This window comes from Raphanus sativus, chromosome 7 (assembly GCF_000801105.2).
Source record: "Raphanus sativus cultivar WK10039 chromosome 7, ASM80110v3, whole genome shotgun sequence".
NCBI classification, from domain to species: Eukaryota; Viridiplantae; Streptophyta; class Magnoliopsida; order Brassicales; family Brassicaceae; genus Raphanus; species Raphanus sativus.
In genome coordinates this window covers 8,505,293-8,523,040 of record NC_079517.1, presented here as the reverse complement: position 1 = coordinate 8,523,040, position 17,748 = coordinate 8,505,293, and the positions used below count along the sequence as shown (strand labels likewise).

The 17,748-nt window shown below is 35.1% G+C and overlaps 4 protein-coding genes across 7 annotated transcripts; 3 read left to right on the top strand and 1 right to left on the bottom strand.

Moving 5' to 3' along the window:
* Nucleotides 1–121: 121 nt before the first annotated feature.
* On the top strand, nt 122–3,530 carry LOC108817248 (uncharacterized). Its single transcript, XM_018589889.2, has 9 exons — nt 122–572; nt 1,158–1,194; nt 1,287–1,368; nt 1,471–1,516; nt 1,600–1,698; nt 1,889–1,957; nt 2,063–2,399; nt 2,485–2,630; nt 2,719–3,530. The coding sequence occupies exons 1-9, from the start codon at nt 201–203 to the stop codon at nt 3,247–3,249; spliced, it is 1,719 nt and encodes a 572-aa protein (XP_018445391.1). The 5' UTR covers nt 122–200; the 3' UTR covers nt 3,250–3,530.
* Nucleotides 3,531–4,694: 1,164 nt separating this feature from the next.
* LOC108815277 (probable serine/threonine-protein kinase PBL22) lies at nt 4,695–6,516 on the top strand. The gene is made up of 5 exons (XM_018587920.2): nt 4,695–4,938; nt 5,073–5,227; nt 5,308–5,497; nt 5,781–6,172; nt 6,247–6,516. Exons 1-5 carry the CDS (start codon nt 4,851–4,853, stop codon nt 6,514–6,516), a joined length of 1,095 nt encoding a protein of 364 aa, XP_018443422.1. The 5' UTR covers nt 4,695–4,850.
* Nucleotides 6,517–9,981: 3,465 nt separating this feature from the next.
* On the top strand, nt 9,982–13,421 carry LOC108817249 (probable serine/threonine-protein kinase PBL11). Its single transcript, XM_018589891.2, is given in 7 exon segments — nt 9,982–10,212; nt 10,320–10,822; nt 11,996–12,131; nt 12,462–12,595; nt 12,691–12,814; nt 12,892–13,232; nt 13,234–13,421. Coding segments are annotated over 7 exon segments (1,356 nt in total). The 5' UTR covers nt 9,982–10,136; the 3' UTR covers nt 13,276–13,421.
* Nucleotides 13,422–13,860: 439 nt separating this feature from the next.
* Nucleotides 13,861–17,397, bottom strand: LOC108817250 (protein NLP5). 4 transcript variants are annotated; one of them, XM_018589893.2, is made up of 5 exons: nt 17,206–17,397; nt 16,107–16,918; nt 15,974–16,021; nt 14,921–15,767; nt 13,861–14,842 (listed from the first exon to the last, which is right to left on the bottom strand). In XM_018589893.2, exons 2-5 carry the CDS (start codon nt 16,902–16,904, stop codon nt 14,109–14,111), a joined length of 2,427 nt encoding a protein of 808 aa, XP_018445395.1. In that variant the 5' UTR covers nt 16,905–16,918; nt 17,206–17,397; the 3' UTR covers nt 13,861–14,108. The 4 variants fall into 4 exon arrangements, with proteins under 4 accessions (XP_018445395.1, XP_018445396.1, XP_018445394.1 ...); XM_018589894.2 differs by having other exon boundaries at nt 17,210–17,397; XM_018589892.2 differs by having other exon boundaries at nt 17,082–17,222.
* Nucleotides 17,398–17,748: the final 351 nt, after the last annotated feature.

The window sequence follows — 17,748 nt, the reverse complement described above, 5'->3', positions numbered from 1 at the left end:
ACTGCCCCATTCAGAGTAAACCACGTGTGTAGTATAGGCTCAGAGTCGAGCACGAGTTACCCACGTACGAGCTCACACGTGCGGCGTATTTCCATTTATGCGTTTAAAAACAAAACAAAAAAAGAGCCGAAACGACTGTTTAGAGAGGAAGAGAGAAAGGGGAAAGAGAGAAGAGAGAGAAACAAGAGAGGACAGAGAGAATGGGTGAGGTAGCTGATGCATTGACGAAGAAGCGGAAGAAGAAAGGAAGGCCATCTCTGATCGAAGTCCAGAAGCGAGCTCTGAAGCAGCAGCAGCTATTGCTTCAGAACAAGGAAGAGGCTAGATCCGGATTCAGAAACCCTAATTCCGCCGCAACCGGATCCAGTCACCGGATTTATAATCCAAGCGGAGAAGAAGAAGAGGAAGAGGACGATGATGAGAGACGAGACAAGAAGCATCGGCTTTTGCACGGATTGAACTCACACGACCACGACCGTCGTCGTGGTGATTCTTCTAATCTCCAATCTAACGGCTGTGAATTGGACGCGTCAGCCGCCGGGAAAATTGGTGGCAACGGATCTGATGTTACGGTAGTTACAGAGTTCCTTAATTAGGGTTTTTGAAATTAAAAATAAAAAGATAAAAACTGTTAATTTAGGTATTTAAAAATCGTTGAGATTTCGCGCGTTTAATTGAAGTTTCCTTCTTCGGAGTGAGTGATGGAGTTTTGACTATTTCATTTTTTTTTCTTCTCCTTATTTTTGTTGGTGGAAAATGGAAATTCATAATTTTTTTATTTTATTTTTCCTTTTTGTCTTGTGTTTTTTTTTTAGGTTTTTAATCTTTCTTTTGAATATTTTATGTTTATTCTTTGATTCTTGGTTATTAGTTCCATAGTTATCTGAATTAAAAGACGGTTCTGCACTAAGAGTCAATCATGTCTGAGGACATGTTCTTCTTCAAGTTGTCTTATTATTATTATTACTAGTTACTTTTTGTTTTTGTTTTTAAAGTTTTTTACTCGAAGGACTTTTACTGTCTCTTCTTCTTTTGATTCTTACATGAACACATGGAAGTTATCACAAATATACCATACCTGTGTAATTGTATTGTTTCTAGGATTTTTTGACTGAAGAAGTTAATGAAGTGTCTGTTGGTTTTTTTTTGTCCTGCAGGGACAAAAGGGTTCGAAAGCGACAGACATTCGTCAAAGTATAAAACTTGGAATTTGTGTAAGAGTAAAAGTGAAATCTTCCTGCTGAGTAATTTTATTAAAAAAATGTGTGGCATTTACTTGTGGACAGGGGTGTCTCTTGTGGAGTCTGGGCCCGTTACACCATTGCCAGACAAAAAGTTGCTCTTGTTCATCCTTGATAGAGTTCAAAAGTATATATAGCCTCCCTCCCCTTCTCTATGTTCTTCTCATTTTTATGATGCTTATATCTGGGTTTGGTTTCTTAATAAAATGTTGGTTTACAATACCTGAAGGAAGGATACTTATGGAGTGTACTCTGACCCAGTTGATCCAGAGGAGGTTAAGTTCTCTAATTTCTCTTATGTTATTAGCTCATTTGTATTTTGCTTTATCTTTATTATCTGTGAGAGTTTGTTTTACAGCTTCCTGATTATCATGAGATTATCAAGAATCCTATGGATTTTACCACATTGCGGGAGAAATTAGAAGCCGGCGCTTACGCTACCTTAGAACAATTTGAGGCAAGTCTTGTCCTTTGAACCTATCGATACTTCTCACTATATTTCTTAGTTTTACTTGTAATGTGAAAAGATTGCCACTATCTTGTATCTTGATATCTCCAACATTTTTTATAGTTACCGTGGTTTAACTATCTCTGTAACTATGAGAAGATGCAGACATTATTTCTGATCCCCTCTCATCTTTATGCAGCAAGACGTGTTCTTAATATGTACAAACGCGATGGAATACAATTTAGCAGATACTATATACCATCGACAGGTTTTTGTCTTGACTTTTACATTATATGATGTTTGCTACGCTTTTTCCCTGATGGTTATTTTCTACTTTTCTGATGACGTCTCTCTCTCTCTCTGGCTATAACAGGCACGAGCAATGCTTGAGCTGGCCAAAAAGGACTTTGCAGATTTAAGACAAGAAAGTGATGGAGAAGAACCAGTGTCAGTGTCACAACAGCCTAAAGTGGTCAGAAGAGGCCGTCCTCCAGGATCAGGCCTTAAGAAACAACAGTCTGAGCAATTTTTAATTGACCGGACTATATCTGAGAGTTCAGCTGATGCAGCAGCAGCACACACTCCTGGTGGAGATAGCTCAAGACTATCCGGTGCTTACAATCTAAGAAGAACACCTCCTTCTGTTAGAACCAACCATTACAGCGAGAACCAAAGCAGCTTGTTGATTGATTGGGAGAAGGAGTTCCCACGTAAACTTCTGCCTTTTTTCTTAGTTTTACTTTCTACTTCTGTTAGACTTAAAGAAACTAGTGTTCTTTTATTTTCTGTTTATAGCTTCGGTTGTAAAGGCCGTCAACAAATACGGAATGAAGAATGTCGACGAGAACAGGCGAGATTCGTACTTCCTGAACGTCCCTACTTGCTTGCAAGAAGCTTCGGTTTGTACAACTCTTGAGGATGGTTTAAAACAGTTAACTCCAGTACGTGTTAGCAACCTTATGTGATATCTTCTTTTGTTATTTACAAACAAACAATCTGACCCGTTTTTTCTTTTTAATTAATAACCAGGTTGGGTTGAATACTGAATATGGGTACGCCAGGAGTCTAGCACGATATGCTGCAAATCTTGGTCCTGTTGCTTGGAGACTTGCTGAAAAGAGGATTGAGACAGTGTTGCCAACTGGAACCGAGTTTGGTCCAGGTTGGGTTGGAGAGAAGCCAGAAGCTCCTCCTCCTCAGCAGCAAAAGTGTTGGAATGACTTGGCAACTGAGCATCATTCAAGCAGGATCATGTCTCCGACCACCTCTGTCATAGGAAACACACGTTCTTCCTATGAAAGTAAAGAGACTGCACCAGCTGCTCGCTTGTTGAAGTCAGAAATCAATCCTGAGAGCAACGGTCTAATCCGTGGTTGCAGAGAAGTTAACCGTAATCCAAACTACATGATGGAAACAGCTTTGTTGCCTAACATAAAAAAGGAATTAAACCGGTTTCAACCTGATCTCAACTCTAAGCTCGTCGTCTCGCCAAACTCGCCAGTCTCTAACCATCGAGCAGGTTCATCCCAGCAGCATCCAGATTTGGCATTACAGCTCTAACTCACTAAGTCGTGAAAGCTTTTCCTGTAGGAAGAGGAGGAGGAGGAGGTTTGTGATTGTGGATGAATTATATAGGGAAGTCTCTGTACAGATTGTTGCAGCTTCCAGATTTGTGTAGGGTAAAAGGAAAAAACCGATTAAGAGAGTACTCTCACAAGGTGTATGAATGTTGTTATTTATACAATATTTTTTTTAGTTGATCAATTTAGAACAGTGAACGAGAGACGATTGTAATATGAATGTCTTGTGTATAATACTGTATGCCTATGCTTCGCTTGACTCTTGCTTTTGTTTTTGTAACTGTCAAGTGTAATTAGATAAGCCATGTGATTTTTTTTTGGTCAAAGTATGTGCTAATACTGCAACGTTTGTTTTTTTAGGTTGTTTAGATAACTTCCATTGCTTTTTCTATTGATCAACTTTGTATTCTCTTTTACATTATAACTCATTAGATAATGAGGAGCGCTGAAAATTGTTGTCATTAACTTGCATTAGAACTTTCTATCGGTTAAGCTTCTTTCTTTTTAGAGCCGCAGATGAAAAAAGAAGAGATTGTTTAACAATTTTTACTTATTCATATTTACATTTATGTTTCTACCATTAAAAAAAGATTATAAATCAAATATGGTTGATTCTACCATCAATTTGTTTGACTTTCAAATGTGTGCCTTGATTGATTTTAATATCTAAAAATTTAATTGGAAATCAATTAATGATATACATGGGTGTGGAAATAAAGTTTTTTTTTTTTGAAACTGGCTTTCTAGAAATAAAGTTCAGAATCCATAACTCAGTTTAAGTTAGTAAGTTTATTTTATTGGATGTTTAAAAGAAAAATTTCTAGAACAAAGTTTACAAAAAAAAAAAAATTCTAGAACAAACCGCGCTTAATTTAACAAGAAAACATTTAAAATTCTAGAAAAACAGTCTCTTTAGTTGTCAGCATACGTTACAAATTAACCGCTTAATTTAGCTCCAACGGAAAGAAAACAAATTATACGTTGAAAAAGAAAAATTCAACAGAAGGAAGAATAAAAAGGACACGCAGTTCCAAAATTAGGTATCACCGTTCCTTTATTTCCTCTTCCGTTGCCCTCAAACTTCCTCAGTTGCTCTCTCTCGTTGTTCTTTTGTACTTCTCTCCCTAAGATTTTTTTTGCCATTTAGAAGAGTGTAGAGAATCTCTCCCTTCCTCTATTAAGTATAAACAAATATATCATTTTTATGATAGTTGTATAAGTTTACTTCTATTATCTTCCATTTGAGATTCTCTTTCCTTCTTAAGGACAAATCAGTTCAATCAAATTGTCTCCTCTGTGTTTTGTGGGTTCATAATTTTCCCATTTTCTGGGATTAAAAGTGAGAAAAAAAGAAAGTTTCTCTCTCTCTTTTTATTCGTTTTATTACAAGAATCCTAGTTTTATTCTTCTTTTCCTGTGTAAGGGTTGGTTCCAAGGAGCTAAGTTTGGTGATATTGTCGGAACATCATCTCAAACCAGCTCCTTCTCTCAGAATCCGTTTCTTTCCGCTTATTGTTTTTTTCTTCCTCTGAGATCTCACGTTAGTTTCATCATATCATCGCCAACGTTTTATAAAGGAAAATGAGGTGTTTCTCTTGTCTCGACACAAGAACCAATGATATGAGAATCAACACTGATACCACTTCTTACCTAACCCAGGGTTCAACAGGTTTGTTTTTATATAATCTCCATCTCTTTCTCTCTTTTTTTATTTATTACAAGTACGTAAAAATCTCCATCATACCACTTTTTTTGCTAACTTATTTCAAACGTTTTGATGATGAAAAAAAATGTTTTGGTCAGTTAATGGGAAAGTGAATAGCCCTAAACCAGGAGGTGGCGCAAAGATTTTCACGTTCAAGGAGTTAGCCGCCGCAACCAAGAATTTCCGGGAGGTGAACATGATCGGAATAGGAGGATTCGGTAGTGTCTACAAGGGATATTTATATTCAGGACAAGTGAGTTATCAACCTCCCTCTCTGTCTGTATATTAAACATTTGTAAGAATCATTGATATTAAATCAAAATGTACGTATAGGTTGTGGCAATCAAACAATTAAACCCAGATGGGCATCAAGGAAATCAAGAGTTCATAGTCGAGGTTCGGATGCTTAGTGCCTTCCACCATCCAAACCTAGTAACTTTAATCGGTTATTGTGCTTCTGGTGCTCAAAGACTTCTTGTATATGAATACATGCCTATGGGTAGCTTAGAAGATCATCTTTATGGTAAGTCATTGTGTTTTACAAATCTCACGAAAATCTACTCTGAAATTCATATAGACTGTCATTTGAGACTTATTTACATACACTCTAATTAACCTTTATTCATACACTATAAATTTTTCTTTCTCACTAATACATTAAAACTTAGAGATAAAAGTGAATTTTTGTTTAAAATTTTGCATTAGAAATATAAATTACATTCTTTGTGAAACGAAAGGGGTATTGTTCATCATGTTCTTTTACTACTCAACCTGATTTGTTCTTTGTTCTTGTTGTTGAACTTTAGATCTTGAGCCTGATCAGATTCCACTAAGCTGGAACATTAGAATGAAAATAGCTGTTGGTGCAGCTCGTGGGATGGAGTATCTCCATTGTAAAATAAGCCCATCTGTTATATACCGTGATTTGAAGTCCGCAAACATTTTGTTAGACCGAGACTTTAGTCCCAAACTCTCAGACTTTGGACTTGCTAAAGACGGTCCTGTCGGTAACCTGACACATGTGTCTACACGGATCATGGGTACTTACGGATACTGTGCTCCAGAATACGCCATGAGCGGCAAGCTAACCATCAATTCAGATATATACTGCTTTGGTGTAGTGTTGCTTGAGCTTATTACTGGTAGGAAAGCTATTGATTTGAGTAAACCACAGGGAGAGCAATACCTTGTTGCATGGGTAAGTAAAAAAACCCCTAATAATTAGAAAGAAAACCGTATTAAATCGGAGCTAACTTGTTGGTGTATTTGCAGGCTCGGCCGTATCTAAAGGACCCAAAGAAATTTGGACAACTTGTGGACCCCTTGCTGCGTGGAAAGTACCCTCAGAAGTGTCTTAGTTATGCGATTGCTATTACAGAGATGTGTCTGAAAGAAGAAGCGAGTCGACGACCGCAAATAGGAGATGTGGTGGTGGCTTTTGAGTATATAGCTTCTCAGAGCAGATCTTATGAAGAGAAAAGAGTGGCTCGCAAGTCTACGGACTCTGACCGGTCAAGAGGAGAAAGAAAACAGAGTTTCTAAGTTTGTATCAATCAGATGTGAAGTCTCTCACAGAAACAGAAGGTTGCTTATAAGACCTCGAAAAATATTTGTTTTTCATTTCTTGTTTTTTTCAGGGGTTTTTATTTAGTTCAGTTTTAATAATGGGACTCGGTAAGATGAAAAAAGTGATTTTTTTTTTGTTTAAAAAGGAATTTTACGTTCAAGAAAAAACATTATGTATAGGTAAATGTTCTACAACTTCCTTATGATATTTTTGGTGGGTAGTTATCATCATCTCCTTTTCATTGTCAAAATTAAAGCGAGAACAAAAATATAATATATATTTAATACTAAATTAAATAATATTATATTATGTTTCTTTAATATTTAATTTATACTATTATTTTTTTCTAACTGAAAAAATTTAGACTTGTCTCGATTTATGAGTGTCATTCTTGAGAAAGATATATTTCAGTTGGATAAACCTACAAAATGTATTTAAATTTATGTGTAAAGATGCGGTTTATGAATTATCATATATTTATTTATTCATATATTGCTTATCTCCGAGATCTGCAATATATGTCTATTTGAAATATCGATATCAAATTAAATTGAGAATGTGACATACATGATACATGATACAAATAGTATAGTCCTCATAACTATTTGAGCTTCTCTTTCGCAGAAAAAAAAATTGATAAATGAAAGTAGCTGACGAACGGAATCACGCGGGGCACTCTAATATTTTATGTCAACACTAGATTCTGAAAGAGCAGGTATATTTTTTGTTTTACATTTTTAGAAAAAAATGAATTTTTTATATCTTTGCTTTTAATCATATTTATGTTTTTGTTTGTAACTAAATGATTAGTAATATATTTTAATAACTAATTGCATTAAAATAGTTAAATTAATTTTATATCAATATGTATGTTCCTAATTTAATAGAATAGATATATTGGAATATCAAATCAATTTTTAAAAAATGATTTGGACCCGCAATTGAATAGATAAACCTAGTGATCCAAGATAAATCTAATTTTGGTTTTGTGAAAAATATCAATATTTAAAAGCCCCATAAATCCCGCAAAAATCACTAAAACTGGAATTCGGTTACCGGTTGAACTACTGGTTGAACCATTAAATAATCTTTTCCTTTTAGTTATTAATTATGTTTTTAAAATCTATTTTGTATATTTAAATTTGAAATTTGTTGCCATATCAATACTATTAAATTAGGAACATGAATGAAAAATATAAATATAACTACAAATAAAAATATAAATGTAAATTTGAAAATTAAATTTCTAAAAGAATATAAAAAATAAAATAAAAATATCCGTTCTTCGTAAGAGAGGGTCAAGAATCTAGTAATAAACCTTTAAATAGGAGTTTGGAAGGTGGTTACTTAATATATATAAAATTCGAAACTGTTTAGAATAATATACTTAGTTCCTAGAATATTTTGTTTGTTACGTACATACTTTGATTTTGGAACTAAACATAGTTGTATTATTAGGTAAGAAAGAGGAGTAAGGAAAAAAATTATATATTGTCCAACACTTTTGATAATGCGATATTAACAGTCCTTAAAAATAGGATGGTAGTGGGTGGTTATCAAAATCGAAGATTGACTTTATTTAAGATTATATTATAGGTTATGCAACTATTTTTAGATGTCATTTTATTTTAAATTGGATCCAATTAATATCAATTGGTCATGCTGAAGAATTAATAGTATTGATGGCCACATTGCCTAATTGGATCTAGACATTATTCCCCAATCTATATAGATATATTCTAACATCTGCCCACGTTTTCTACGTGAACTCGTTACAAGGTAGTTTTTCAAAACGAAAAAATAAATAAAAGCAAATCAAACCCTCTCATTCATCGGTCTTAGTGTCATATTACTATCATATGCATAATTTATCTTTGCTAAAAAAGATCCTAATATATAAGGTTTTCCAACCTTAGTGTCATTTTTGAATTACTATCATATGCATAGTTTATCTTTGGTGAAAAAAAGATCCAAAGATATATATATATATATATATACATATATATATAAGGTTTTTTTGTAATTGAAATATATATAAGGTTTTCTAACCTCGTTTTCATATATTCTTGTTTTACATTTGCGATATTTATAAAAAAAATATTTGGTATTATCTCAGATTAGTTTGCTTTCGTGACCACTCAGTTATCTGAATTCGTGTGTGTGTGTTGTGTTCACTCTAGTTGTTTACGTCAATGAGATATGATCGGCATTAGTCCGTATGAATGGTAATTTGGTATGCGAAATTGCTAATAATAACAAGTACAATGATTTGGGTAAATAACATGCAGTATAATTCGAACTAATTAACTAAATAACTATAATTTTAATATTTGTAATAAACAGTTTAATTAGCTGCGTGTTTATATTCCTAAATAACCTTAAAATAGCAACCATGTTTTGTGTGTTTTTCACAAAAAGATGTTTGTGTTTCAATGTCCATCGCCTATAACCCCTTAATCAGATATCTAAATTACTAGTTAGATGGTATAAACTAGGATAAACATTTATAAATTATAATAATACACTAAATATATAAATTATATTATATTAAATAATATAATCTACAATTAGTAAATTATTTTTATTTTCTTAACTTTTATACTTATAATTTATTAATTAATTATCATAATTGATAAATTATATATTATATAAATATATTATTGTTGTTATTATTAATGCAGTTTAAAAGATAACTCTCATAGTTTTAGATGTAGCGCCACCTGATTAGATGCTTGAACTGATTTTTTTAGAATACTTATGCAATTAGTTTTTGGATTGATAAATTTTAGAATTCATATTTACAGAACTCTATCATTTGAAGAAATACAGATCGAAAATGAAGGTCCACAAAAAAAAATACTGAACTTGAAAGGAAATAATTACTATGGATTTTAATGGTGACCAAAACAATGAGTGAGAATGATTTATTTTTTTTATTATTTCTTTCAATTTACACAATTTGTAATAAATATTTGTTATTTGTGATTCTTTAACATTCCTTCATATTTAAAGAATAATAAACTACATTTATTCCTTATCAAATTAAAAAAATACCATAAATAACAGATTTTTCTTTTTCATTTTTTCCTTTTTTATTCCTCCATTCGTTAAATGGTTATCAGTTAAAATCTATATGTTTTTGGCTAACAGAAAAGTTTCCCAAATTTTGATCCGTATATCCGTCTGGACAATGGACATGACAATCCTAGTATGAAATGTGAAAACGTTACATGTATATTATTTTTTTGTACAGCCAATTAAAAAGAATGAATCATGACACATAGACATTGATATAACTCTGGTATTAAAAATAGCAACAACCAGCCAATTAAATCGAAAGGGTATATAACCACGACGAAATCAAATAAACACACGACAATTTATCAAATTAATTAGAAAAAATATCAAATTAAAATTATATATGTTATCCCAAAGAGTGTGCTTGCTCGGTCCTTCCTCTCTATTTCTCGGATCTTTCGTCCATATTTCAGTTAAAATCCGCAGAAAATTTCTCTCTACTCTCAAAGTGATCGTAAAGTTTGAAGCGAACATAACAATAGAAACAGAGAAAGGTCAAAGCTTGTTTTGTGTTTTGATGGGGAACTTCTGTCCTAACGGATCTTCCAGTGTTGGACAAGAAGAGATCCCTGTCTCCACCAAGCCCCTCCCAGGTTAATACATGTTTTTTGAAAACGTTTTTTTTGTTTTTCTTCTTTTATATCGAACTATTGTAGCAATGTTTCAATCTAACAAGATCGTGTGTTGATCTTAATTACAGCGGTGAAACATGGTCAAAATCCAGTAAATCAAAAGGCTCCGCCGCCGGTGGTGGTGATGCCCCCGGCTAGGGGCTCGAATCCAAAGTTTCCAGCGGCGGAAAGAGGAATGAAAGCAAGAAACGTCGATAACACGCCTCGTCAAAAACCTCAAGAGGTGAAAAGACCCGTCGATGATCCATCTCGTGGAAAACAACAGGAGAAGCCAAGATCCGTCGATACACAGTCGTCAAAGCCGGTGGAGAAACCAGGTGTGGGCAAAAAGGCAGTGCCGCCGAGCGGGAAGATAGTGACGCCAAATCTAAAGATGTTCACATTAATGGATCTTATGACGGCGACAAAGAATTTCCGGCCGGAGTCGATGATCGGAGAAGGCGGGTTCGGACAGGTTTTCAAAGGATGGGTTGACGGGGAGACCTTATCTCCGTCGAGGGCCGGCGTCGGAATACCAATCGCTGTTAAAAAATCAAACCCTGATAGTGCTCAAGGGTTACATGAGTGGCAGGCAAGTATCTCCTAGTTTTCCTCCTTTTTCTTTTATTTTAATTCAACTTGCATGGAAATCATTAGAGCTTCTAATTTAGGCAAATCAAATATCATTTGTGCATAAATATAGGAGCAAATTAGGGAAGTAAATTCAAATTGCGATATGACACAATTTTTTATTTATTTAATTATGACATAATTACCAAAATGTATTACTAATAGATGGGCATTTCAATGACTGGTAGCCAGAAAAGATGTAAGCAGGGGATTATACTCTTTAACCATTTTCTGGACAACATTTTAGCTTTGCTACTTGTCGTTTTTCTGCTCAATATAACGAGTTCTTAAAACGTATTAGTAATACTGATTAGTCGAACAGATCAAATGCTATTAATTTGGCAATTGTTTTGTGGTTCTTAACACCACATCAATTTAGGGTTTGATTGTCAATAACCAAAAAGACTTAAAACGCCATGGTGTAATATATTGTAGTGGCGTTTTATCAATGATCAGTCATAATTTTTGTTGAAAAAATGATTAACCATAATACTGATGTATTTTGAACCACACGCATAATACTTTAAAAGCTAATAATTATTTTTGAATATAAATTGTATTTTAGTCATTTATAATTGAATTTATTTTATTTACCCATCTCATTTATATCACTTTTGAATACGTAAAAGTAGAAGAAGCAGTCAAAGCATTCCACGTAACTGCATTAGTCATTCAAAAGAAGAATACATTTATAATTTTCAATAAGATATACAAAAATATTTAATGATATGGTTGATGCGTGGAAATTATTATTATTATTTTTCATATGTGCAGTTTATCCAGCTAGAAATTCCGTTATAGCTACAATATCAAATTAAAATTTGAAGTAAGAAACATTAAATTAGACCAAGGAACACAAAATTTTGTTTCAAAGAAGCTTATATCCATTTGAAAAAGGTTACATATATACTCATTCCTAACGTTAGATTTAGTGCACTCAGTTCGATTTCTTTTACCAGTGTACACTTTCATAATTATACAGTGATATACTAGTTGTTTGTTATATTTTTAGAAAAAATATTGGACAAATATCAAATTTATCAGTTTCTTCTAATCATCAATGGTCTTCAAAAATTTTAATGCATTCATATTGGATATGGTTGTAATCTGTGTGGATAAAACGTAAAAATTGCAGTGTGAAGTGAGATTCTTAGGGAAGTTTCATCATCCAAACCTAGTCAAGCTATTGGGATATTGCTGGGAAGAGAATCAGTTCCTCTTGGTCTATGAGTTTTTGCCTAATGGAAGCCTTGAAAACCACCTCTTCTCAAGTAATCACGTTATCTTATACAACCATACATCTTTTTTTTGACAGCCTTATTCATCTACTCCCTCCGTTTCAAATTATATGTCGTTTTAGAGCAAAATTTTCGTTTCAAAATAAGTGTCGTTTTATGATTTCAATGCTAAATTTATTAATTTTTTAATCTAATCTATTTTTCTATTGGTTGAAATCTAATTAGGTGTATTGGTAATGATGTTTTTATCTAGTAAATATACAAAATTAAATGTTTTATTAATCTGTGTGCCGAAGTCTAGAACAACAAATAAATTGAAACGGAGGGAGTAGTATATAAGATGTGCATGTAATGTTAATGCAGAAGGAGATGGGTTGACATGGGATACACGTTTGAAAATAGCCATTGAAGCAGCTCAAGGACTTACCTTTTTGCATAACTCTGAAAAGAGTGTTATTTACAGAGACTTCAAGGCTTCCAACATTCTTCTCGACTCCGTACGGTGTCGTTTCTTTGTCATCTCCATCTCCCACACGTTTACTGCATGCTACACCTTATTTTTGAGCTAACAGTTCTTTGCCGTTTCTTACAGAACTTCGACGCCAAGCTTTCTGACTTCGGCCTAGCCAAACATGGACCAATTAACGGATTCTCCCACGTGACCACGCGTGTCATGGGCACACAAGGTTATGCAGCTCCCGAATACGTGGCTACAGGTAAACAAAAAAAAACGTGCAATATTGTTTTAAAAAACGTGTTTCAGCCTCATCTTTTTTTTTCTTGAATGTTATAGGTCATTTATACGTGCGGAGTGATGTTTACGGATTTGGAGTGGTCCTCTTAGAGCTATTAACCGGTCTAAGAGCACTAGACCCAAACCGACCATCTGCACAGCAGAACCTCGTGGAATGGGCTAAACCGGTTCTGACCCAGAAAAAGAAAATTCGGAGGATGATGGACCCACGGCTCGAGCACAAGTATCCACTTTTGGCGGTGATCAAAACCGCCGCACTAATTCTACGGTGTCTGGAGGCTGACCCGAAGAACCGGCCCCCAATGGACGATGTACTTAGAGAACTAGAAATCGTAAGGACTATCAGAGACCAACCAAAAGAACAGAGGGGTAACCGGAATAAATAATGGACATGGTTCACTGCACGTCCGTAGAACCAGATAGTCTAAAAGTCCCCTTTGGAAGTTTGGATCAGTCATATGTACACACAAACATACATAAAAACCATCATTTTTGAAAAAACCATTTTCTATTAATAAAAGAAATATAAAAAATTTTCCTTCTACATTTATAGACTTAGTGAATTACAATGTCAGACAATCCCTTGATTTTATTAATGTTTTTTACTTAAATAAATTTGTTTGAGTCTTTAAACATAAATTTATTATAAATTATTCAAATTATAGAGAGAAAAGTGTAAATAAATTATTTAACATGTGGCGTTATAAAAAGAATTCGATATGGTGCAAATAAAATTAATCATAAATTTTCCTATAATATATATAATTGTATATTGTAGAATCTTCGTGTAATATAGTTTTCATATACTAGATTAATAAATAAATATTTAAAAATTAATTTCAGAAAAAGACTTAGTAAGATATTTTTTGTTGTTTACTATGACAGTATTATTTTCTCCAGCAATGTTTTTTAAAAAAATTTTTGGTAAGTATATCTCTTAGTTTTCTTTTCCTTGTAATGCAATTTCAATTTCTACGGACAACAAATGTTTAGATTCTTAGTTTATGAAAAAAATTGTAATTATTGAAAATGTGTATCTACATTTGCAAACCAACAGCAACATTACAATACAAACATACTAGTAAACAAGAAAAATAAAATTATTTGTTTCTATAAGAAAGGCACTTTACATGCTCTCTCTCTCTCGGCCCTATCAAGCACCACCTAATAATCTTGAAAAAAATGGAAGGAAAACTATGAACAATGCTTACACAACAACAAACTATATGCGACATCTTTCTCTCCTCTTCGTCTTGTCAGGAAAGTGATCCACTGACAGAAGAACGTTCTTGCAAATGCTGAGAAGAGAGCTGAAGCAAAAGCTTTATCGTCTGTCCAGGGAAAGATCTGCAAACATCAACACATTCCTCTACATCATCATCACATCTCAACAAAACCCATTCATTGTCTTCATCTAAGTACTTCAGATCATATCTGCTCACATCTTCTATGCTAAACCGTTTCGCTATTTCCCACAACAGATCTTTTAACCTACGAGAGTTTCTCATCCTGAACCTAATCTTCTCCTCCTCATAGCTCACCTTTATCCTCAGAAAATCATCGTCCTGTGATGATGTTGAAGGTGACAACTGTGTGGTCTGCGTTTCCTTAAAAGATCTCGAGAGAGTCATTGCATCTTCTCTAGCTTTGTTCGTAGGTTCTTCCTTGTTTACTTGCGTTTCACTGGAACAGCTCGAGGTGTGGCTGCAAGAGGAACCAGGGGACTTTGCAGGCTGTGACTGTGAGGAAGGTAAGAACGTTGTCTGCTTAGATTGTTGTTGTTGCGATGATGATGCTTCTTGTGAAGAAGCTAGGTTTGGAAAATTAGCATAGAAGGAGCCAATAGGAAGATGATGACCAGAAACACCTTGAACAGAATCAATGACACGCTGGATCTTCTGAAGCGAGTGACCAACTTTCTTGATCTTTCTTGATGGCCATCTCTGTATCCCATGCTGTCTGCAGATTCTCTTCAACGTCGTCGGACAAACTAAAACAAGTTCCATGATCAATAAACAACACAATAATCCCTAATGAAAACTGAATAAAAATGTTTTTTTAAACTTACCACCAATACTCTTAGCAGCATCTTTGAGACTCCCTGCAAAGTATTGGCGAAGAACATCCAAAGTAATGTTCTTCTCAGCTTTTGTTTTCTTCCTCTCAGTCACTCTACTTGAACCACCACCACCACCACCACTAGAGAAAGTGCTGTTCTCATTCACACTCACTCCTTTACCATAGTCAAACCCTAGCTCTCCCATCTCTGATGTTCCTCCTACACGTTGAGGATTATTACTATTACTTTCATGTACTTCACATGTACTCTCTGTCTTGGGCACTGTCTCAACCGTCGAATCTCCTTCTTCTTCTAGCTCCTTATCAGTGACCGTCCTTAAGCTTCTAGGTACATGAGCCATTATAGTCGAAAGAGCATTCAGCATTCTCCTCTGTTCCTCGATATCCCTACAATCTTTAGGCAAAAAGAACTCCAAGACAAAGTCAGCCGAGCCTGTGTGGATGCAGCGCAAGCGTATGGCTACCGTGCCGTGTAAGCCAAACATAGTCGCGTGGTGAGAGAGAGGGTACTCGGATTTCTTGTAGCTAGAGACATCTGATGAGAAGCAAGGACCGTTGGTCAAAAACGCTTCTCCAACAACTCCTTGACCTTTCAAGAGATGGTGCTCAGAGCAGGCTTCGTGGAACTCACGGACCGTGGGATCACCTACGTAGCAAGCATCGTCTATCGTGGAGACGCAGTGGATGTAGTTATGATCGTTGTGACGGCAGCCGGTTTTGCTTTGTTTAAGACAAGACATCCATGTTTGAGCTAATGGTAGTTTATGTGTCTCACAGGCACATCTCAAGAGGTTTCTGATCTCAGGTAATGCAGCTTGGTAGGTGAAGTCAGGTCCCTGGTTACAAAGATAAACAAAGGTGATCAGATGTTGTTAGCTCAGCTGGAAAGGATCCTGACCAAACTAATTAAACATTAGGCCACTGGTAACATTTCGGCATCGCCAGAAACAGAGGACCGACATGTGACTAGTCTGGACCATTTCTGTAGGGCTAGGAGTATAATTCGAAAAAAAATAAATAAATAAACATTAGGAGGTTTTACCTTTAGAGAAGGAGAAATAGGAACTTCAGTGCTTCTAAGATCAACAGCCTGTGAGCAAAACCAACTCATAAGGCTCCAAGAAAAGCAATAAAAGATTCAAAAGGAGACAACAAAGCAAAAATGAAACAAAAACCTGAAGAGCTCTGCAGATGCTGTCAAGCTCAGGGCTCAACTTAACCATCTGAGTAGTCATCACAACCTCAATAACACCTAAGCAAGTCTTACTACCCTGTTCAAACACAGGAATAGCTAAAGTCCCACGAACGTCGCAGTCTTGAGCATGTTGGACTCTAGGATACTCCTCGTTCTTGAAAAACCTCACATCAGGAGTCCACTCAGGGACCTGCCCCAAGAAAACTCTACCAGGCAAACCAACCAAGTCCTTGGAAGAAGAGCTTGAATCTTCTTGCTCAGCAGAGAACTGGTACTTCTCAGAGATCTCTCTGTAATGAGCAAGCCTTTGAGACATGGGATCATGGCTAAAAGGCTGTTCCTTTGTGGTTAAAACTCGCTTACCTCCTCTATCCACAGGCACCCACAGCTGTATAAGAGAGTCACCTCTATCGCTGCTGAAATCTTTAATGTGTTTCACCGCTTGAACCAATCTCTCCATAACGGTAGAGCCGAGACCACCACCGCTTGGTCCAATCCACCACCGTCTGTTCAGGGATGAGAGATCCTCAAGACCCTGACCATAGTACACCTGGGATAAGGTGGAGGAAGAGATTGGTGCTGCTGTTGTGTTGTCTTGCGTTGGAGACCACATGAAGGAAGAAGGATCAAATGGGGATATGGAAGTTGAAGGACTAAAGTTTGGGAACTCAGATGCATCTGTTGTTGTTGTCTCTAACCAGCAACCATCTAGAAGCAATCCGTCCATGAATGAAGAATCCATAGCTGGATCCATGGGAAGATGATAGTTGTTATTCATCAGTGAAGCAGCATCTGAAAAAAGAAGAAGCCATTTTCAGGAGGGAGAAGAATCAAATCAAATCAAAGCAGAGAGATCTTTGTAAACAGGGGAAGAACAGAGAATCCAATCAAAGAGAGAGAGGGGAAAGCTTCCAACTTTGGTGATTCCTAACAAGTTGGTTAAATAAAACTATACCCTAATCCCTTGTGGGTGAAGATACTAATCTGAAGAAAGAAGTTTTTAGCAACTAATCTGATTCTTTCTTAATGGAAAATAAAAATAAAAGTGAAAACTTTAGATAAAGAAAGAAAGAAGAGACTCGCAAAAGACGTCAGATTCACGGAAGATTCCTGGAGTAGGTTTATAAATGTTTTTCCCTTTTTTTTTCCTTTTTTAGTTGAAGAAGAGAATCTTGAACTGTCCCTTAAGACAACTTGTTGTCTTTCAGACAGGAGAAAACAGTTGAAACAACACACCCAAACTCTGAGGGAAAAGAAAGAAAGGGGCTGTAAAGATGTCTTTGATGGGTATGTCCCTGGTTCAGAAGTTAAGTACACCTCTTCCACAGGAAATTTTTAAATTGCTCAAAAAGGAAAATCATATTTTATGAGGCATCGTTATCTCATATACGTATTGAAAACAATATACCCTTCAACTGAACTTTTGAATTTTGCATTTTTTTTATAAAATAGTACTCCCTCGTTTTATTAGAAAAATATTTATACGATCCAAACTGAATGACGTTTATAATTTTCTGTACAAAATTTTATGTTATATAATCATTTCTATTGTGCAAGTATCAGCTAATTTGTGGTTAAATGAATAATTAATCATATTTTTGTTTAGAAAATGTAAAAAAGAA